We start from the raw sequence: 18,660 nt of genomic DNA, 5'->3' as shown, positions 1-18,660 counted from the left end.
CCTGTCCACTCCAGCACTCATCACTGTAGGTGAATACCTTTCAACACTCAATACAGAACTACCTGTCCACTCCAGCACTCATCACTGTAGGTGAATACCTTTCAACACTCAATACAGAACTACCTGTCCACTCCAGCACTCATCACTGTAGGTGAATACCTTTCAACACTCAATACAGAACTATCTGTCCACTCCAGCACTCATCACTGTAGGTGAATACCTTTCAACACTCAATACAGAACTACCTGTCCACTCCAGCACTCATCACTGTAGGTGAATACCTTTCAACACTCAATACAGAACTATCTGTCCACTCCAGCACTCATCACTCACTGTAGGTGAATACCTAATAGAGACTAATGTGGTTATACCAGGAGAGCCTCCTATAAATCCTGTAAAAAATTACAAAAAACATAGTAAATGCATGTTAAAGAGTGATAAAGCAATGTTTAACCATAGAAATTAAAGAACAACTATGTAATATGGTAAATAACCATTCAGCAGTGAAGTCTGCCAACTGCATTCCTCTCGACACACACACGCTGACACACACACTCACATGCGCACACACACTGTATCATGAGCCCTCTAGTTTCAAATCCAGCTGCACTGCACAGATCAAGCATGGGCTCCTTCTAGTTTCAAATCCAGCTGCACTGCACAGATCAAGCATGGGCTCCTTCTAGTTTCAAATCCAGCTGCACTGCACAGATCAAGCATGGGCTCCTCCTAGTTTCAAATCCAGCTGCACTGCACAGATCAAGCATGGGCTCCTTCTAGTTTCAAATCCAGCTGCACTGCACAGATCAAGCATGGGCTCCTTCTAGTTTCAAATCCAGCTGCACTGCACAGATCAAGCATGGGCTCCTTCTAGTTTCAAATCCAGCTGCACAGCACTGTTAGCAGAGCAGTCTCAGAATCTCCTGCTGTCCAGCAAAGAGAAAGTCTCTTCTACAGTTAATCGATACAGGCGTACATATGCAGGCAGTGTGAAATTGGTCTCTCATAGGGGTGTAACCTTATCACAATAGAAATACGTCATGTTTGTGATACATGGCCAAAAGCACCACATAGCTCAGTGGATGTAGTTTACCGAATGGTCCTTGAATAAGAATAGCTACTCTCCCCTATCTCATTTAATCTCAATGCATCGTTACACCCCTAGGCTCTCTCAAAGCTTTCGTGGTATGTGGTTTGCAGTACTTCACCCTTTTCATTCTCTGACACCGTATTTCGAAACCCTGCGATAGCGACACAAACTAGGCTTTCTGTACTAATGCAAATCAATCTACATTGTGCTACTTGGAAAGGTTAAATTAAAAGACCGTATCACCGTTCACACTGAACACTGTGCATGGCTGTGAACAGTCTACCTCTTGTTTAGTTTTTTTAATCTCTGGGGACACGATAACATAATAGATTTTTTTTTTTTTTTAAAAAAGGTATTTTCTGCCGGATGGTACATTTTGAACTGATCAGTTTTGCAAGACTCACATATTCCAAATGGACCAGAAAAAGAGTGACCTGCATCTTTATGCCAAAAAACAGAATATAATATTAACTGCAATGGATAAAGTTGGTGGTTTACTATATTACACCCTAGTCTACAGTCAATCGGCAGTGTACAATGCAGACTTCTCTTTTAGAAATTCAATATTTACCTTGTCCTGGGCTGTCAAGAGTGTTAGAAAAACACCACAAAGAGCAGCTGCTGGTGAACTGGACGCATATACAGCTAAAAGTGAAATGACCTGGTAACAGTTTCAACGGACAAACTCGTTACTATGTAACTGTATACGCAAGCCCTCTCTTAATGATAGCGATAATTAAAAGGAGACGCGCCGACGTCACACGCAGGGCTTCCTCCTGCGGGCTGGGATGAAAATGGCGCCGTCTCACGTCTTGAAGTGCTGTCAGAAGGTTTTCTCTTGGATTCCTGTTGTTTTTATCGCTCTGGTGGTCGGCTGGTCGTACTATGCGTATGTCGTGGAGCTGTGTATCTGTAAGTAGGGGAAGTTTGATGAGCGGTTGCGTTTGTAAGCATTTGTTTGTGTGAAAAATCTGGCGTGGAATGTGCATTACATGAAGCAGGAAGCGCGTCTCATTCTCAAGTTGTTTATAACAACAGGATATACTGAGTTTCATATAACAGTGTTGTTCTGTAGTAATTCACTCTCTCTACATATTCATTATCGGGGCACTTTTGTTAGTGGACTAAACGATGCAGTTTAGTAGTAGGCTAGGCTACTGTATAGCGAGTAATTATGATTGCAGTGGATAGATACATATCCAGATGCTGCATTTAATCTAAGTATTATCTATTAGCTCCACACCTGGGTATAGTAAACGTGTTTTTTATTTTTATTTTAGAACAATCAATTTGTTTTGAACAACGCGCCCGACACATTGAAGCAGGTAGACTTAATATGCGGTAAATAATTATTTTGCGTAAACTTACTGTGTAATACGGTACGCGGTTTCCATGGTATGCTGACATGCAAAGAGATATGTTCCTGGTTTAATTACTTTGGTATATGTCAGTGATTGTGTGTGTACTCTGTAGCCTACATCACACAATGATACAATATATACACACACACACAGCCAAGTTCTCTATTTAAAACTAGTAAGGGTGATGACATTGCAAATATGTAATTCTTCGTCTTCTTCTTCTTCTTTATTATTATTATTATTATTATTATTATTATTATTATTTAAAAAAAAGCTTAACTTGATTGTGTTTATTAAACATAAACAATCTGAGCCTGTATAGAAGTCGACATGAAAAGTTCTTCCACCATTAACTAGCTGCAGTATTTGGTAATTGCCTGTCCTGCAGTGTAAAGCACTACCTTTGAATTAACTTGGCAGTAACTCGCATGCATCTTGACGTGTTCTGTGCTTGAAGTAAATCTGGCTGTTCTCCAATAGTAATTGAATGAGATCTTTACTCCTGTTGTGCTCCCAGCACACTCCTCCTCACACACTGACATAGCTTCCCTGTTTACTCCTCTGAAACCCTTCTGTTGAATTATCACCCTGATCTTTACTCCTGTTATGCTCCCAGCACACTCCTCCTCACACACTGACATCGCTTCCCTGTTTACTCCTCTGAAACCCTTCTGTTGAATTATCATCCTGATCTTTACTCCTGTTGTGCTCCCAGCACACTCCTCCTCACACACTGACATCGCTTCCCTGTTTACTCCTCTGAAACCCTTCTGTTGAATTATCACCCTGATCTTTACTCCTGTTGTGCTCCCAGCACACTCCTCCTCACACACTGACATCGCTTCCCTGTTTGCTCCTCTGAAACCCTTCTGTTGAATTATCACCCTGATCTGGTAGAGCTATGTATAGCGCATGTGTTAATAAAGTAAAATGCATTATTCACTGCAAGGACCATTGTTTTCCAGATCATACCAGTTAGCAACGCATTTGCGTTGCTAATAATCAAAGTAAGTTCTAAGCAGTTCATTTACACAACGAAATAATGGCAGTTTACGGTACGCTATCTAGACTTAACCTGTTACAGGTGTGTTTTTTTTTATGGAATTCAGGAAGAATCCTCTAGCTTGTAATCAGACAGTTAAAAACAAGGGAAAGAATCCGTCGCTGCGCAGCCTTGATTTTCCTGAAGGGGCAGGGTGTGTGTGGGCCCCTCGAGGCTGGATGTGAGATGCCTGTACAGTACACCAGCAGCCTGTCCCAATGCTGAGTAATACAGACTCCCTGTTGTGCCTGCAACAGGAATGCTTTATTCCATCATCCAGATCTGTTTCCATCTGTGCTTCATTATATCAGGGACAGCTATTGGGCTGCTCGGTTTTCTATACCCGTCTGCTCGTTGAAAAGCTGTTGTATTTAAAATGGAGCTTTAAAAGTATTACATGAGAGTACTAAGAAAGGACTGCACAGAATAAATCTGTCCAACATTGCAAAGTAATATTACAATTCTTTATTTTTTGTCTTTGATTTTCAGTCACAATCAGGAACACTGGTGAAAAAGGTGAGTGTGTGCTGATTTTATTCATGTTTTAATACCTGCTCCTGAAGTTCTGCTGGAAACATACTAAAGCACACTTATAACTGACTTTATTGCCATGTTACCATAACCCCATCAACAGTGAAGAATTGAGTGTCTTGGAGTTTGTCGGACACAGAAAATGAATTGCTTTGCAAGGCTGTATGTTGCACTGCTCCAGGATGTTCCACTCCTACAGTAAGTGGTTGTAAGTGATTAGATCAACCTGTTAGTTCAAGTATTTCATGAACATGTGTAATAAGAAGCATGCAGCCTAAGTGACCATGTACACCCTTTGAATGACTCTTCTGTATTCTCCAGTGCATTCTGGGTTATATAGGGCTATTGCACCTAACGCCACCATCAGTGGCCTGCAGGTCATCTTGTAAAAACTGACTTTTGTAAAGTCGTGGTACAGCACATGTTTTAAATGAATGGTTACAATATGGTTTGCTAAATTTATTGGTTTTAGATGGAATAGCCCAGTTTTTTTTTTTTTTTTTTTTGTCTCATTTGATTTCTGCTCTCTGTGCTTTTTACCTCTCGCTCTTTGCTCTGCACAGGGCTGCGTTCTGTTGACTTTCTCTTATTCATTTTGCAGTTGTCTACCTTGTGATATTCCATCTATCATTCATCATGTTTGTATGGTCCTACTGGAAGACCATTTTCTCAAAACCAGCCAATCCATCCAAAGAGGTAACTATCAGGATTTATTTATGAGCTGAAGCTGTGTGTGTTATGAAATCCAGTGATTTGTGTGGTACGATCTCTTACTGTACGAAACGGACAGACCAACACAGTGTACCTCATGCTGGCACATAATGCTTTGTCCATCTGTCTCCTTGACTCGATTATAACCAGAAATCTTAGTGGCAAGCGGCTCTCGAGCTAATGGACACTACAGTGTTGATGTGATCATACCCTGCTCTGTCAGGATAAGGCAAAGCTGGATTTGATTAGAGCATTTTACAGCACTGCCGTCGACCGAGGACTACCCATAGAAATAGGTGCAGTGTGAAATGCTCTTAATAACATCCAGGAGTGTCTTATCCTGACGAGGTGTAAGTTGATCAAGCCCATGGAGCAAGCACAGGACCCCAGGGTGGATAGTGTGGGAAATTTAATTTAATTTTATCACAGCATGGTCCTGTTGTATATATTGGTTATATTGGATAGGTTTATTATTTATTTACAGGGTTTTTTCAAATGTGATGTTGAACATTTAAAAATTTTAAATGTAATTGTTTTAATCCAAACATTCCTGAATACTTAAAAAGACAAATACAAAAAATGTATTTGAAGGGGCTCCTGAGTGGCGCATCCAGTAAAGGCGCTCCACGTGGAGTGCAGGATGCGCCCTGTAGCCTGGAGATCGCTGGTTCGAGTACAGGTTATGCCATCGGCGATCGTGGCCGGGAGTTCCCAGGGGGCGACGCACAATTAGCCGAGCGCCGCCCGGGTGGGGAGGGTTCAGGTCAGCAGGGTAATCCTCGGTTCACCATGCACCAGTGACTCCTGTGGCCGATAAGGCGCCTGCGGGTCTGCTGTAGAAGCCACTCGGATCCGTGTTGTCCTCTGGCACTATAGGTCTGGTGGCTTCGCTGTAGACCTGCAGCGTGAAAAAGCCGGCTTGGCAGGACACATTTCAGAGGACACGTGTGTCTGCCGCTGTTTCCCGAGTCAGCGCGGGAGCTGCAGCGGTCAACCGGGATAAAAATAATAGGACATTCCAGATTGGGGAGAAAACCGGGCTAAAAAAACATTGACGATTCAATTAAAAATAATAATAATAATAATAATTGGTTTAATTCTATATGTAATTATGGTGAGTGTTGTATAAACCTTTTAATACATATACTGTACTGGTATATAGAAGAAAAAACATCTGTCAGGCTACTTGCTGTAAACCCTCTTAATTGTATTAACATGCCATTCATTTGAGCTAACATCAAAAGGTCCATTTACTGTAATAGTTTACTCTATGTGGTTACAGCTAATGGAATAATACCATAAATCTTACATTTTGTGCACTTCTTTCCTTTAGAAGTCTCACATGTGCAGTTTTGAAATAAACCAGTTGCAAATACATTTTCAAAGAAGCGGATATAAAGTGTTCCCACACTGTAACATGGCTCTGTGTGTGTGTGTGTGTGGTCGGGGTTGTGGGGTTCCTGTGTGTGTGTGTGCGCGCGCGCTCGGGGTTGTGGGGCTCCTCTTTGTCGTGTGTCACATGCTCTTGAATCGTGCCCTTCAGATTTTTAATGCGTTCCCTGGTTGGTTGTGTTTTGTAAACACTCTTCTCTCTGTACATTAACACAGCAATGTCATGTTACTGGTTGCAGTTCTGTTTGCCCAAAGCAGATAAAGAGCAGTATGAGAGAGAAGAAAGGCCAGAAGCGCAACAAGAAATCCTCAAGAGAGTAGCTCAAAACTTGCCTCTCTACACCAGGACAGGCACCGGAGGTGAGCTTCCTGCCAGGCTCTGAGATGGACAGGAGTACGCAAAGTAGCTGTATCCTAAAACATGTGTTTCTTTCTTTCTTTCTTCCTCTTCAGCTGTACGGTACTGTGACAGGTGTCAAGTAATAAAACCTGATCGATGTCACCACTGCTCTGCATGTGATATGTAAGTCCTTTTTTATATTCCTTCTAATAAGGAAATGTAATTGATGTAATTACAAATGTAATTACAATGGGTTTTATATTAGCGTCAGCCTTTCTATTTCACCCAGTACCTTTTGGCAATGTGCTGAACTTCAATTAGCAAGTTTTCAGTGGCTTACAGATATGTCTCTTCACAGTAAGGGCATGGTAAAATTAAAACAAATATCGAAATAAAAAGTATGCAACACAAATGCATTTTGACTGATGATACAAAAATGCATACCTCGTATTGCAGAAGAATTTCTATTGATCCACACTCAAGCCTGTGGTGATCATGACCTGATCAATACAATTGATTCCCCAGCATTTACAATACGTTTAATCCCGTTTTCAAGCAGTCCATTTGTACACGGCCCCTTGGGTGGTCAGTATAAGCAGTTTGTGCTGTAAATAGAATTGCGGCTGTGCCTGTTACTCACCCCATTTAAAGGGCCTGCCCTCTATGCACGGTCTGAGATGAAAAGCCACAGTACAGGTCTGGCTCCTGCAATGAATATTGATTGATCAGTAATTCATCCAAGCTTTACTGTGCCTGCATATCCTGTGGTGCACTTGTGAGAATTTAGTTCATTCTGTTGGTTTTTTGACAACCCAACAGCAAAAGGTATAAGTCACGTCTGGTGATGTGTGTTGTTTTAAATAAGTGTCTGTTTTCTCAAGAATGCTCGTGTGGTATTATGAACTCGGGTATAATGTCCTAGTAAGCTTCGTAAGCCTCTTATGCTTTTGTCATTAACCTTGTTGCAAGCATCTTTTTGCTTTCAACTTGGAGCTGTATTTCTTCTGTGTCAAATGTAGACTGGATGCAATGCTATATCTCTCAAAACCGTTCTGCCGTGTAATCAATAGTATTTGTGTAATGATCATCAGGGTATAACTGCATGGTTCACAAGTTGAAAAATAGCAACACACTACAAAGATTAGTTGTATTGGGGTCCGTACTAAAGCAGTGATGCATTAATTTCCATTAATAAACATGATCAAAATAAATTAACAAAGCAAAATAAAAGTACAAAAAGTGAATACAGAAATAAATTGCATTGTTATCGATAACATGTAGCTTGTGCTTCAGTGAAAAAATAACTATCTGGTGAAAGGTTGTTTTGAGTTCATTCAATATAAATCTATTTAATTGCTGGCAGTTCTACTAGGGTTGTGTTTTTCCAGTTACTTGGTGCTGAAAGTTGTTTCATGTATTTCTTTTATAGGTGTGTTCTGAAAATGGATCACCATTGTCCTTGGTATGTGTTTGTTTTTCGTTTTATATAAACGTTGCATGCATTATAATATGATGTTGAGATTGTTTTACTTTTTCCTCGGGTGGCCACTGTGATTTATTTCTGCTTGAAGTTAAACACCTATGTTTTCCACTATGGGGCAAATCGAAGGCAAATTGCCCCCTCCATAGTAACTGTACCGTATTATATGGGCAATTTGCCCACAGTTGAAAATGAGACCAAAAAGTGTTTATTCTTTTGAGAGTAAATGTAGTGCTGTGTTTTCAATGGATTTCTCTTGTTTCTTGTAGGGTGAATAACTGTGTTGGATTTTCAAACTATAAGTTCTTCGTCCTGTTTTTGGCATATTCATTGCTCTACTGTTTGTTCGTTGCTGCCACGGTGCTGCAGTATTTCATTAAGTTCTGGGCAGTAAGTTTACATTTCTTCTTCCTGATAGTGTCTCAAATCAAATGGTTTTCTGTGATCAATCTTAAATTGCAGTCTGCTTTACTCACATTCGTTTAGTCAAGTGACAACATTCGGTTGTGTGCTGGCAGATTTTTTTTTTTTTTTTTTTTTTGTCTGTGCAGAATCCCAATGCATTTCACAAAGAGAGATGACCCCCAGTCAGTCTAGCAGTGGTTATTTTCAACGGCATGCAAATTATTTTCTTCTGATGACTCAACAAAGCAAACATCTCATAAAAATAGCACGCCTAGCTTGTAGAAATATTCAGCCTCTATACAAAGAACTTTCAGAAGGCACGTAGTAGCAGGGTCCTCCTGAATCCTGACCCGTCACCCTCTTCCATTCAGCCCTGAGCCTCTCTACCAGCTGTGCACAAGGCACTGTGTCGAGACCTCGGTGCACTTTCAGAAGAAGGCACGTGGTAGCAGGGTCCTCCTGAATCCTGACCCGTCACCCTCTTCCATTCAGCCCTGAGCCTCTCTACCAGCTGTGCACAAGGCACTGTGTCGAGACCTTGGTGCACTTTCAGAAGAAGGCACGTGGTAGCAGGGTCCTCCTGAATCCTGACCCGTCACCCTCTTCCATTCAGCCCTGAGCCTCTCTACCAGCTGTGCACAAGGCACTGTGTCAAGACCTCGGTGCACTTTCAGAAGAAGGCACGTGGTAGCAGGGTCCTCCTGAATCCTGACCCGTCACCCTCTTCCATTCAGCCCTGAGCCTCTCTACCAGCTGTGCACAAGGCACTGTGTCGAGACCTCGGTGCACTTTCAGAAGAAGGCACGTGGTAGCAGGGTCCTCCTGAATCCTGACCCGTCACCCTCTTCCATTCAGCCCTGAGCCTCTCTACCAGCTGTGCACAAGGCACTGTGTCGAGACCTTGGTGCACTTTCAGAAGAAGGCACGTGGTAGCAGGGTCCTGTACGGTGGCTGGGATTGAGAGCTTCTGTTCTAGTACTAGTTCCAGGTTACTAATTAAAATGTCAGAAAAAAAAAATTATTTGGAGGTACAGTAATTAAGGATTCATTTGTTTAGTTGCTTAAATTTGCCTTGTTTATGTTTTACATTTTTTGTATTCAGGTTAATAAATAATTATCCTCTAATGCTGCTTTTTCGTATACAGTCTTACAAAAATATGCGTAGTGGTGAAGTGTTTTTCTTTCATGGATGCCTGTTGCTGTTCCTGTATTTCAGTTTCTGCCCTGCATTACTGTCTTCCATGCTTTTAAAGATGCACGTTTTTATTGTTCCACTTACTGGATGAACTGCACTTCAGCTTGCAAAGTAAAAGGCTAAGTGTAAATAACAAGGTGTATCTGTTGTACTCTTCACATTACATGTTGTACTCCTGTTCATTCAAAATATCTTCATGCATTTGTTCTTGATTTAGTAGTAAAAAAAAAAAGAACATGCTTCCTAATATTCACACGTCCTCCCTCCCTCCCTCAGTGCTATTGACTATTTTCTCACTTCAGTTCCATTCCATCCCATAAAGCTGCTTTACATTGTGATCTAATAAAGTCTGTCTCTGTTTGCACTAAGCTTTGCCGCAGGAAAGCTGCAGAGAATTGTCCAAAGGTAAAAGTGTTGATGTAAATCCTTGTGCAGTGCTTGCGTTTTCTAGACCTGTGCCTTTGAGCTTAGGCTTTGCTTCACTGTTTGTTTGTTAGTGTTCGTGTTGTACAGTATATCTTTTGCAGTGCGCAGGAAAATGTATAACTTCTGAAAATGTTCTTGGATCCCTTTTCTTGAATCCCTTTTCTTTCAATCCTGATTTTATTATTTTTAATTGATTAACTTTGACTGATGTGAAGCCCTCCAGGCAACAATGAATGTGTTCAGTAATGCCATGTTTGATGAAATGTGGACATTTCTGCTTATGTGGAAATACAACTATTAGGATTCAGGGTTGGAGTCAATTACTGTTTTTTCAATTCCTATTCCCTTTTCATCAATTCCAGCACATCACTGATCAAAATTGCAATTAGCAATATTCTGTTAATGAGCTTCTCGCAGTGGCAGCAGATTTATTAAATTGAAGTCACTGTTTGTCAGTCAATTAAACTGGCTTCAAATGAAAGCCGTTGAACAAGCACAACAATTAGTATGGCTCTAAAATATCCATTCAGATTTGTTTTGAAGGATTTGGAATTGGGGATTGATTTTAAACAGGAATTGGGTTTGAAAACCAGGAATTGACCCCCATGCTGTTAGCATTGCCTCTGATGAAAGGTTAGGTTAGTGCTGGTTTCTCAGACCCTGTCCAGCACTAATCTCTGACAGCCTGACCCCAGGGAACATTGGGCAGTCCATGATTAGTGCTAATCGGGGTCTGTGAAACCAGCCCAGGAGCCAGGATCATTTCAGGAAAGACTACGGTATTCGATGCCTGTACGTTTTTCAGTATGTCTCGTGTAATCGCCTTGCATATCTTTTGATTTGTGCCTTTTTGTTTTCCTCTCAGAGTGAACTTCCAGACTCTCACGCCAAATTCCACGTGCTGTTTCTGTTTTTTGTGGCCGCCATGTTCTTCATCAGTATTCTGTCCCTGTTCAGTTACCACTGCTGGCTCGTTGGTAAGAACCGATCTACCATAGGTAAGAAACCCTGCTGTGAAGTCTGGATGCTATTGGAATGAATAATGTCATGGGGATTCATTGTACATCTCAATAGAGGAGACTGACTACTTGTGAAGAGGTTGTGCAAAGGGTGTAATAAATGCAATGTCCACACCAGGGTTTTGCTCCCAAAAACTGTCCGTTTATTTAATTCAAATAACAAAAAGAATAAAACTTCTCAAAACTCAAGCAGGTTGCCCCAATACCAGCAGCGGTGTAGGGGAAGCACAACGGCAGATTGCAGTCCCAAACCAGTAACCGCAAGTCCTCCGTGCACGAAACTGTGCTCTTGGTGCAAGTGTCAGTGAAGTGCTGATGGTGCTCCGTTGCGCTGTGCTGTGCTGTGCAGTGAGATAGTGAATCAGGTATGCACTGGCTCCATGGCTGCAGCTCCGCTATCCGTTTTACTCCTCTTTACATTTTCCCTCCTGACCACACAGGTCTTTTCTCGTGCTTATCACAGACAACACCCCCCCCCCCCCCCCCCTTTGTACTACCCAACTCCTCCCTGCAATCAGCTTGGTGCCCCATCAGCCAATCACATTTGAGTCGTTTCGTGTTCTGACAGCTACGTGCCCCCACCAAGATGGCCGACTTCCTGTTTCTGCCCACCGTCGAGTCGACCCGTCTGTGGGGAAGTGTACTACCAGCCTTACACAGCACCCTTTCTGATCAGGAGGGAGATTTAGTGTCGATTCTTTCTCTATTTATCACACTACTGTATGCTCATTTCTGTTGCATATTATTGTGCAGCTCTGTTCCTACAGTAATTTCATATTGTTATCCCTGGAATCAAAGAATTGAAGGACTAATTGAACTGTAGAATAGGCGTTATAAGATTTCTCAGGAAGATTAACCCTTGATCTTGTTTTTTTGTTTTTCTCCAGAGGCTTTCCGTGGACCTGTGTTCAGAAATGGTCCAGATAGAAATGGGTTTTCACTTGGGTTCAGCAAGAACCTGAAGGAAGTGTTTGGAGATGAGAAGAAGTACTGGCTGCTGCCGGTGTATACGAGGCAGGTGTCCTGTGGCATTCACAAAGATTATTATTATTATTATTATTATTATTATTATTATTATTATTATTATTATTATTATTATTCAGATGCATGCAGAATATTTTCATGGATTCATAAGAAGTGGTTAGCGGTTGTCACTGTGGTCATCGCTTCTTGTTTAACAGATGCATCCCACATGCTCCTCTCCTTTTTCAGTGCCATTGTTATATTTAGTGTAACCATGAATTCAATTAACTAAGGCAACATTGGCAACAAGTTAAATCAAAGGCTCTCTCATTGCTATGCCTGGTAAATCCACGGACTGAGTCAAGTTTTGCTATGTTGAGATACTGTTACTTTAAGTGAAAAGCAAATCTTTAGACTCATTTTGGACATGTTGGTTTATGTTACATTGTTATCAAAAATCTTCACTTGTGTTTAGAAATGCAACAATTAATTGATTATTGATCGCCATAACCACCCTCGTCTTGCGTATGTAATATTACTGGCATATGCATGTTTCGGTAGTATTTGAAGGATTTCTTGCAGAGCCTGCTTATTCTCAATGCGTCGGTTATTGCTTATTCAGGTAGGAAAGCATTGTTGCTGATTGCACCTCTGCTTGTATTCAATGAAAGCGTCGTTGTCTTCTGGCTGGGTATTTAATGCACTTTCATTTCTGTTTGTGTCACTGAACAGCTTGGGGGATGGATCTACTTTCCCAACACGACTGGTCAGTCTGGATCCAGAGCAGCCCACTATAGACGTCCAACCAGAATCTACTAAAAGGTATTCTAAATCAGTGAAGTCCCTCTCGGCCAATTAAAATAGCTTGTTTCTCAAGATTCCAGAACATTTTGTTTTGTTGCTTCAATGTACTGGCAACCTCCAGCCTCAGATTGACTTAGGATAATTCTAACATGCTGGGCCATTCTTAATGTATTATTTTATTAATTTATTACAGCCAAGCTTTGTAGAAGTAGACATGAGTAATCGAGTGAAATGCTTGAACCCTTATCTGAGAGCCACAGCTGCGATCAAGCATACACTCAGAAAAACAACACCAAGAAAAAGCTTCATCAGTTTATTCAGTTACACACACCTAGCATTATTCCAGTCTTACTGTAACTAACTGAATGGTTGAGGTGTTTTAAAAGGTTAAAACTCTTGTTTTTTTTGTCATACTGTTGCTCTACACATGGCTATCCTCATCCTTTTAGCTCTACTCTTGTGATGTCCTGAAGTATTTAATTTCATGCTTGCTTTCACACTCTGTGTAATGACTAGGAGATTTCAGTCACATGTTGAGTTTGACGTAAAGGGTCCAGGGAAATGAATAGCATGATAGAGGGGACCCAAAAATGTGACTTTATTAGGTGGCATGATTTTGTTTTTCAAATGAATGCTTGCCATCAACACCCCACTTTCAGGTTTTATATAAATCCTTGTGATGGTTGCTTTTCAAAGAGGTTTTATTATTAGGGTTATTATTGGGATCAGGGACATTTTTCAAATCCTGCAAACTATTTGATTATGTTTACGTTGTATTTCATGTTTTATTTGAAATGTTATTACGGTACATGTACACCTTTTACAAAGTGCAAAATCTTGCATATTTCTATCCAGCAGATGGCACTATTGAAATATATAGCTAATCCCTATTAAATAAACAGTTATATGCTACAAAATGTGTAGTCCCTTAAGTCCTTTTGATAGTGAAGTTGATCAACTGATTTTCTTTTTACATTCTTTATTTTTTTATTTTACAATTTTTTTTTCTTTGTATTATTATTTTATTGTTCCAGTGCATGGACCTGTTTATTCTCAGAGGTAATACTGGGATCCTCAAGGATAACTGACTCCAAAGGGCTTTTAAATGCTCGGGGGGGGGGGGCTTATAGCCCACCGGGGTAAAAGGAATCATATCAACCCCTTAGCCTTCACTGCCCCCTCTACTTGTCTCTCGGGCACAGCTTCAGATCACCCTGTTTCTGTGTGTCCTCCTCTTGTGAATGCTGTGTTTACGTGTCGGTTCTCTCTCATGCACAGCTTCAGATCACCCTGTTTCTGTGTGTCCTCCTCTTGGGAATGCTGTGTGTGCTTGTCAGTTCTCTCTCATGCACAGCTTCAGATCACCCTGTTTCTGTGTGTCCTCCTCTTGTGAATGCTGTGTTTACGTGTCGGTTCTCTCTCATGCACAGCTTCAGATCACCCTGTTTCTGTGTGTCCTCCTCTTGTGAATGCTGTGTTTACGTGTCGGTTCTCTCTCATGCACAGCTTCAGATCACCCTGTTTCTGTGTGTCCTCCTCTTGGGAATGCTGTGTTTACGTGTCTGTTTTCCACCTCCTTGCTGTGCTTGTTGTTGCAGTGTTGCGGATGGGCAGTCATGTGCCACAAGGCCCCTAAGTGAGTCCCAGAACCGGCTTCTGGGGAACGACCAGCATTTTACAGAGGATGGATTGGATGCAGACCACCTTAAATTAGGTATGAATTGTACAGCAGCCTTTTCTTTCCTACTCAGTCTGTCATGTTAGACAAAGTGCCAGCGTCTTAAGACTGGCCTCCTCTTTAGAATTCATGCAACCTTGCCCTTCAGTTTTATATTTCAAGTGGTAAACACTGTGTTTACTAATTTGTTTAATATACTTTTTGCAGGCTCAAAAGACAACGTCACAGTTTCCATAGAAAGTGAATCTTAGTTCATCAATTCAAGGTAAGATCATTTTCTTACACTAACGACTAATAAGCAGAAGCCTTAAACTTCCTTACCTAAATTAACATTACAGTCCAAGATTAGTGCTAATCCAGGTCTGTGAAACCAGCAAGAAGTGTCTATTGAACCACAGAATATTCGCACCTTTTGAAGCTGGATTTCAGTGTCTCTAGGTTGTTAAAGTGGGAACATCAGGTACTTGCTTTCTTACCCTTAAACTTTCAGTGTAAGAACACTAGCGGCTAGTTTCAGACTCTGACTATACAAACTTAGCCAGGGTAGTTCAATATAACAGCAACTCAGCCTGTGAAACATACTGTAAATCTATTAGTCTTGTAAAAGTGTTGCAGTGAGTGAGGAGACTGAGCTGTGAGATTTAACTGCTGCACCCCGGTCCCTGTTAAACCAGCACGACACTTTCTCTTGCGGCCATTTGCCCCCTCTTGCACCATTTTTATTGTCAATTGAAAGGGGTCAGTATAGCCCTGTCCTTTAACTGGAGCAGTGCAGTAGGACTGTTTATTCAATGCATGCATGTTTGTTTTTTGTATTTCAGCTGTGATGAATATGAAGTTAGTCGCTGGAATGGATATTTCTCAAGTACTAACGGTTCACAGAGGCTACACGGGGGTTAAATGAGTGGTGTCCAACCTTTTAGGGTCCAGTGAAACATCAGCCACTGTTAAAAGAAGTAGATGACTGTCCAGTGTGTGTGTGTGCGTGTGTGTGTGTGTGTGTGTGTGTGTCTCCTCTCTCCTCTCTGTGTGTGTGTGTGTGTGTGTGTGTATATCTATATATATATATATATATACACACACACACACACACACAAATGTGGAGTAAGTAGGTAATTGACCTTAAGAATTGGGGAGTTTTTTTTTTTTTTTTATAAACGGATTGAGCCTTTCTTGATTTTAAAATTACATTAAATAAAATAAATAGGAAGGCATGATTGCTCCACCTAATGCAGGTGAAAGAGTGGACACCTCCTGTTCTGGACCAGCAGTCACGCTTTCTGAACTATCAGTGAAACAGCAGGGCTGCCTGGCTGTACACCATCTCTGTTTACTACAGCGTTGGCTGCACCACTCTGTAAACTCTGACCTTTAAACTGGGCAGGGGCATAAAGAACACTAAAACATTCTTCAATAGACCATCCATTGAATGCAATGTAATTCAGACCTCTGTGAAGTAGGATTATGGTTTCAGCAAAGTCATGGGACTTGAAGAATGTCAGTTTTATTTCAAGGTGAATCTGAGTTTTGCTAGCTGTGCTGCAGCAGGGCCCAAGCCAGCAGCTGCAGAGTCTGAAGCTCGCTGCTCTTTATTGTCAAGAGTTGTTTACAGAGTCGCTGGTTATTTATTTGCATATTACAAGAAGCCATACCTTCAATGTATCTTTTGTAGTCTGTATGTTTTTGTACCTGTAGAAGGTGTTTTTACTTATTTGGGGGGGGGGTAAATCAAGGTCTTTAGTCCTGCATCTTGTATTTCAGAACTGTTAATATTTCAGTTTTCACTTTATTTTTTTTGTAAATTGTTGTATATTTCACACAAATTTCATCATGGGGTAAAGATCTTAATGCATGTAGCCCCAAAGCCATTACAGCTGTAAAGTTTTGATTTATGGAGGATTTGTTATTCTACCTGTATACTATGAAGAAGGGCTTGACTAAAAATAAGGTTTTGTTTACGTATGCTGTCCTAACACCTCTGCGGTACCAAATATAGTGCAAGAAAATATTGACAGGTTTTCTGGGTTATGTCTAGGGCTTCTGTTTTTCAGGTTTTATTAATTGTATTTTTCGGTGCTTATTTGTGTCAAAATATGTATAATAACTCGACAGTACTTGCACACTTAAGTTGTACCTTCCTTCCTTTGCTGTCTTCCACAGTGAAATCCCTATGGTCACAGGCACATTCTTCTGGGGTTTTTGTGTGTAGGCATTTTTGTATATTTCACCACAATTCTGTTTTAAATTTTAAATCGGTTAAAACCAAAAATCAGAAGCCCTAGTTATGTCATAGTATCTTGATTGTTTGCAACATTTAAACATTATTATTATTATTATTATTATTATTATTATTATTTCATCAGGACTCCATAAGCTTTTGGTACGCTTTTTGAATTAAATCAATCAATCTATTTTATATAGCGCCTTTCATCATGTACCACCATCACAAAGCGCTTTACAAAACGGTGAGGAACAATGCATAGTACATTAAATACAGTGAAATACAGGGCATAGTACATTAAATACAGTGAAATACAGGGCACAGTACATTAAATACAGTGAAATACAGGGCATAGTACATTAAATACAGTGAAATACAGGGCAGAGTACATTAAATACAGTGAAATACAGGGCAGAGTACATTAAATACAGTGAAATACAGGGCAGAGTACATTAAATACAGTGAAATACAGGGCAGAGTACATTAAATACAAACAAGTGTAGACGTTTGCAAACAAATGTAATCAGAAGGCATCGCTTTCTTCCAAACTTTCACAGGAGCTTCTGTATGGCTGCACTAATCAAATGCATATATACATGTCGGTCTATTTATTGTAGAAATTCTTTTTTTATAAGGGTTATTTAAATGTTTGTTACAAAGAATGCAAAAAAGAAAGCCAGTTTAAGAACTAAATCAGTGTGAAACTATTGTATCCGTATCTTGTTCTAACTGGCTTTACGTACTATCTTGTGTAACTTCCTTTGTTTTAGTTGATTTGGCTTTCGTGATTTCCCAATAATATTATAAATATCAGCCAAGATCATCTTGGAGCGAAACTGTATATAATTGTATATGATCTTTGTTGTACATTTTTTATATACAATAACAGTAAGAAACTGTATATGCTTAAAAGCATGAATGAAAAATGTATATTGGCACAAGGAATTTACAGCTATTCCAAAACAGCCATATTTGCTTTACACTGCACATTTTTATATATGTTTTGTCAATGTTGAGTCAAAAATCTACTTTTAAGCCATATGGATTTTCATCTAGTAATGGAATCATGGACCATTGTATGAGTATTATTGGGAGTATGTGTATTTTGTGTGTTTTTATTGCATGTACAGTATAAACATACATTGGTACTCTGCTATTTTTGGTAAAAAAAAAAAAAAAAGATTATGCTGTAAAAGGCTCAGTTTGCACATTTTATGTATTTCTTTTTAAAAATGTACATCTTGTCAAGTGATTTTAAAAATAAATAAATAAAAGAATGCAAAAAAACATGTGTTTTTTATTTTTTTATATACTGTATATATACCAAGCATCAAAAGAAACTTATCACTTTTTTTAACACTTATTTTTGAAAAAAAATAAGATTAACTATCACTATTTAATCATATCCTGATGTAACTATCACTATTACCTGCTGTATTATTGAATTGTGGTTTGTCAAACTTGTACTTTACTTGAACAAAATTTATTGTATTTCTTGCTCTTATTGTATTACTTGTATTGTAACGCTTGAAATGTTTTTGCTTACGATTGTAAGTCGCCCTGGATAAGGGCGTCTGCTAAGAAATAAATAATAATAATAATAATAATGGCTAATCTACATCGTCTTGTGTTTCATGCCTGTGTGGATCATGCTGATCTACACCTATGTACAGTTCCTGCTCGTGACCCGCAGGGCGGCAGTTGACACGGAGCAAGCTGCTAGGGCTCTGAAGACGGTGGTCCTGCAAGTGGGGCAGCTGCTACTCCGCATGGCTGCCTTCGTGCTCCCACTGCCCGAGCTGCTGTTCTCCAGCGCCCCCCCCCCGCGGAGCTCGGGTATCGCATTCACTTTGTCAGTTACTTCTTCACCCACCTCCTGCCCAAGTTTAAGAGCCCCTTGAGCTGCGGCATGCGAGACGAGAACTTCCACAAGCACCTGAGATGCTATGCTTCCTGCTTCTCCACTCGGGCTAATCCTGTGAACACCTGACAACTAGGATTC

The 18,660-nt window shown here is 40.3% G+C and overlaps 1 protein-coding gene across 3 annotated transcripts; it reads left to right on the top strand.

Annotated features, from left to right (window-relative positions):
* The first annotated feature begins 1,830 nt into the window (after positions 1 to 1,830).
* Positions 1,831 to 17,891, top strand: LOC117407246 (palmitoyltransferase ZDHHC20-B-like). Of its 3 annotated transcripts, XM_059027958.1 has the most exons (15): positions 1,917 to 2,002; positions 3,983 to 4,009; positions 4,128 to 4,222; positions 4,626 to 4,720; positions 6,367 to 6,487; positions 6,581 to 6,650; positions 7,897 to 7,929; positions 8,217 to 8,337; positions 9,917 to 9,952; positions 10,839 to 10,971; positions 11,880 to 12,006; positions 12,688 to 12,777; positions 14,358 to 14,473; positions 14,645 to 14,702; positions 15,259 to 17,891. In XM_059027958.1, the coding sequence occupies exons 3-14, from the start codon at positions 4,189 to 4,191 to the stop codon at positions 14,686 to 14,688; spliced, it is 1,020 nt and encodes a 339-aa protein (XP_058883941.1). In that variant the 5' UTR covers positions 1,917 to 2,002; positions 3,983 to 4,009; positions 4,128 to 4,188; the 3' UTR covers positions 14,689 to 14,702; positions 15,259 to 17,891. The 3 variants fall into 3 exon arrangements, with proteins under 3 accessions (XP_034778895.2, XP_034778896.2, XP_058883941.1); XM_034923004.2 differs by lacking the exon at positions 4,128 to 4,222 and having other exon boundaries at positions 1,831 to 2,002; XM_034923005.2 differs by lacking the exons at positions 4,128 to 4,222; positions 9,917 to 9,952 and having other exon boundaries at positions 1,837 to 2,002.
* Positions 17,892 to 18,660: the final 769 nt, after the last annotated feature.

Source organism: Acipenser ruthenus, chromosome 8, assembly GCF_902713425.1.
Source record: "Acipenser ruthenus chromosome 8, fAciRut3.2 maternal haplotype, whole genome shotgun sequence".
NCBI classification, from domain to species: domain Eukaryota; kingdom Metazoa; phylum Chordata; class Actinopteri; order Acipenseriformes; family Acipenseridae; genus Acipenser; species Acipenser ruthenus.
The sequence above is the reverse complement of the archived record's forward strand: the minus strand, read 5'-3'. Positions and strand labels throughout refer to the sequence as shown.

Coding starts and splice junctions, on each gene's coding strand:
- LOC117407246 (XM_034923004.2), top strand. CDS start 1,879: ATGAAAATGGCGCCGTCTCACGTCTTGAAGTGCTGTCAGAAGGTTTTC. Junction 10,972..11,879: donor TAAGAACCGATCTACCATAG/GTAAGAAACCCT, acceptor GTTTTTCTCCAG/AGGCTTTCCGTGGACCTGTG. Junction 12,007..12,687: donor CTGCTGCCGGTGTATACGAG/GCAGGTGTCCTG, acceptor GTCACTGAACAG/CTTGGGGGATGGATCTACTT.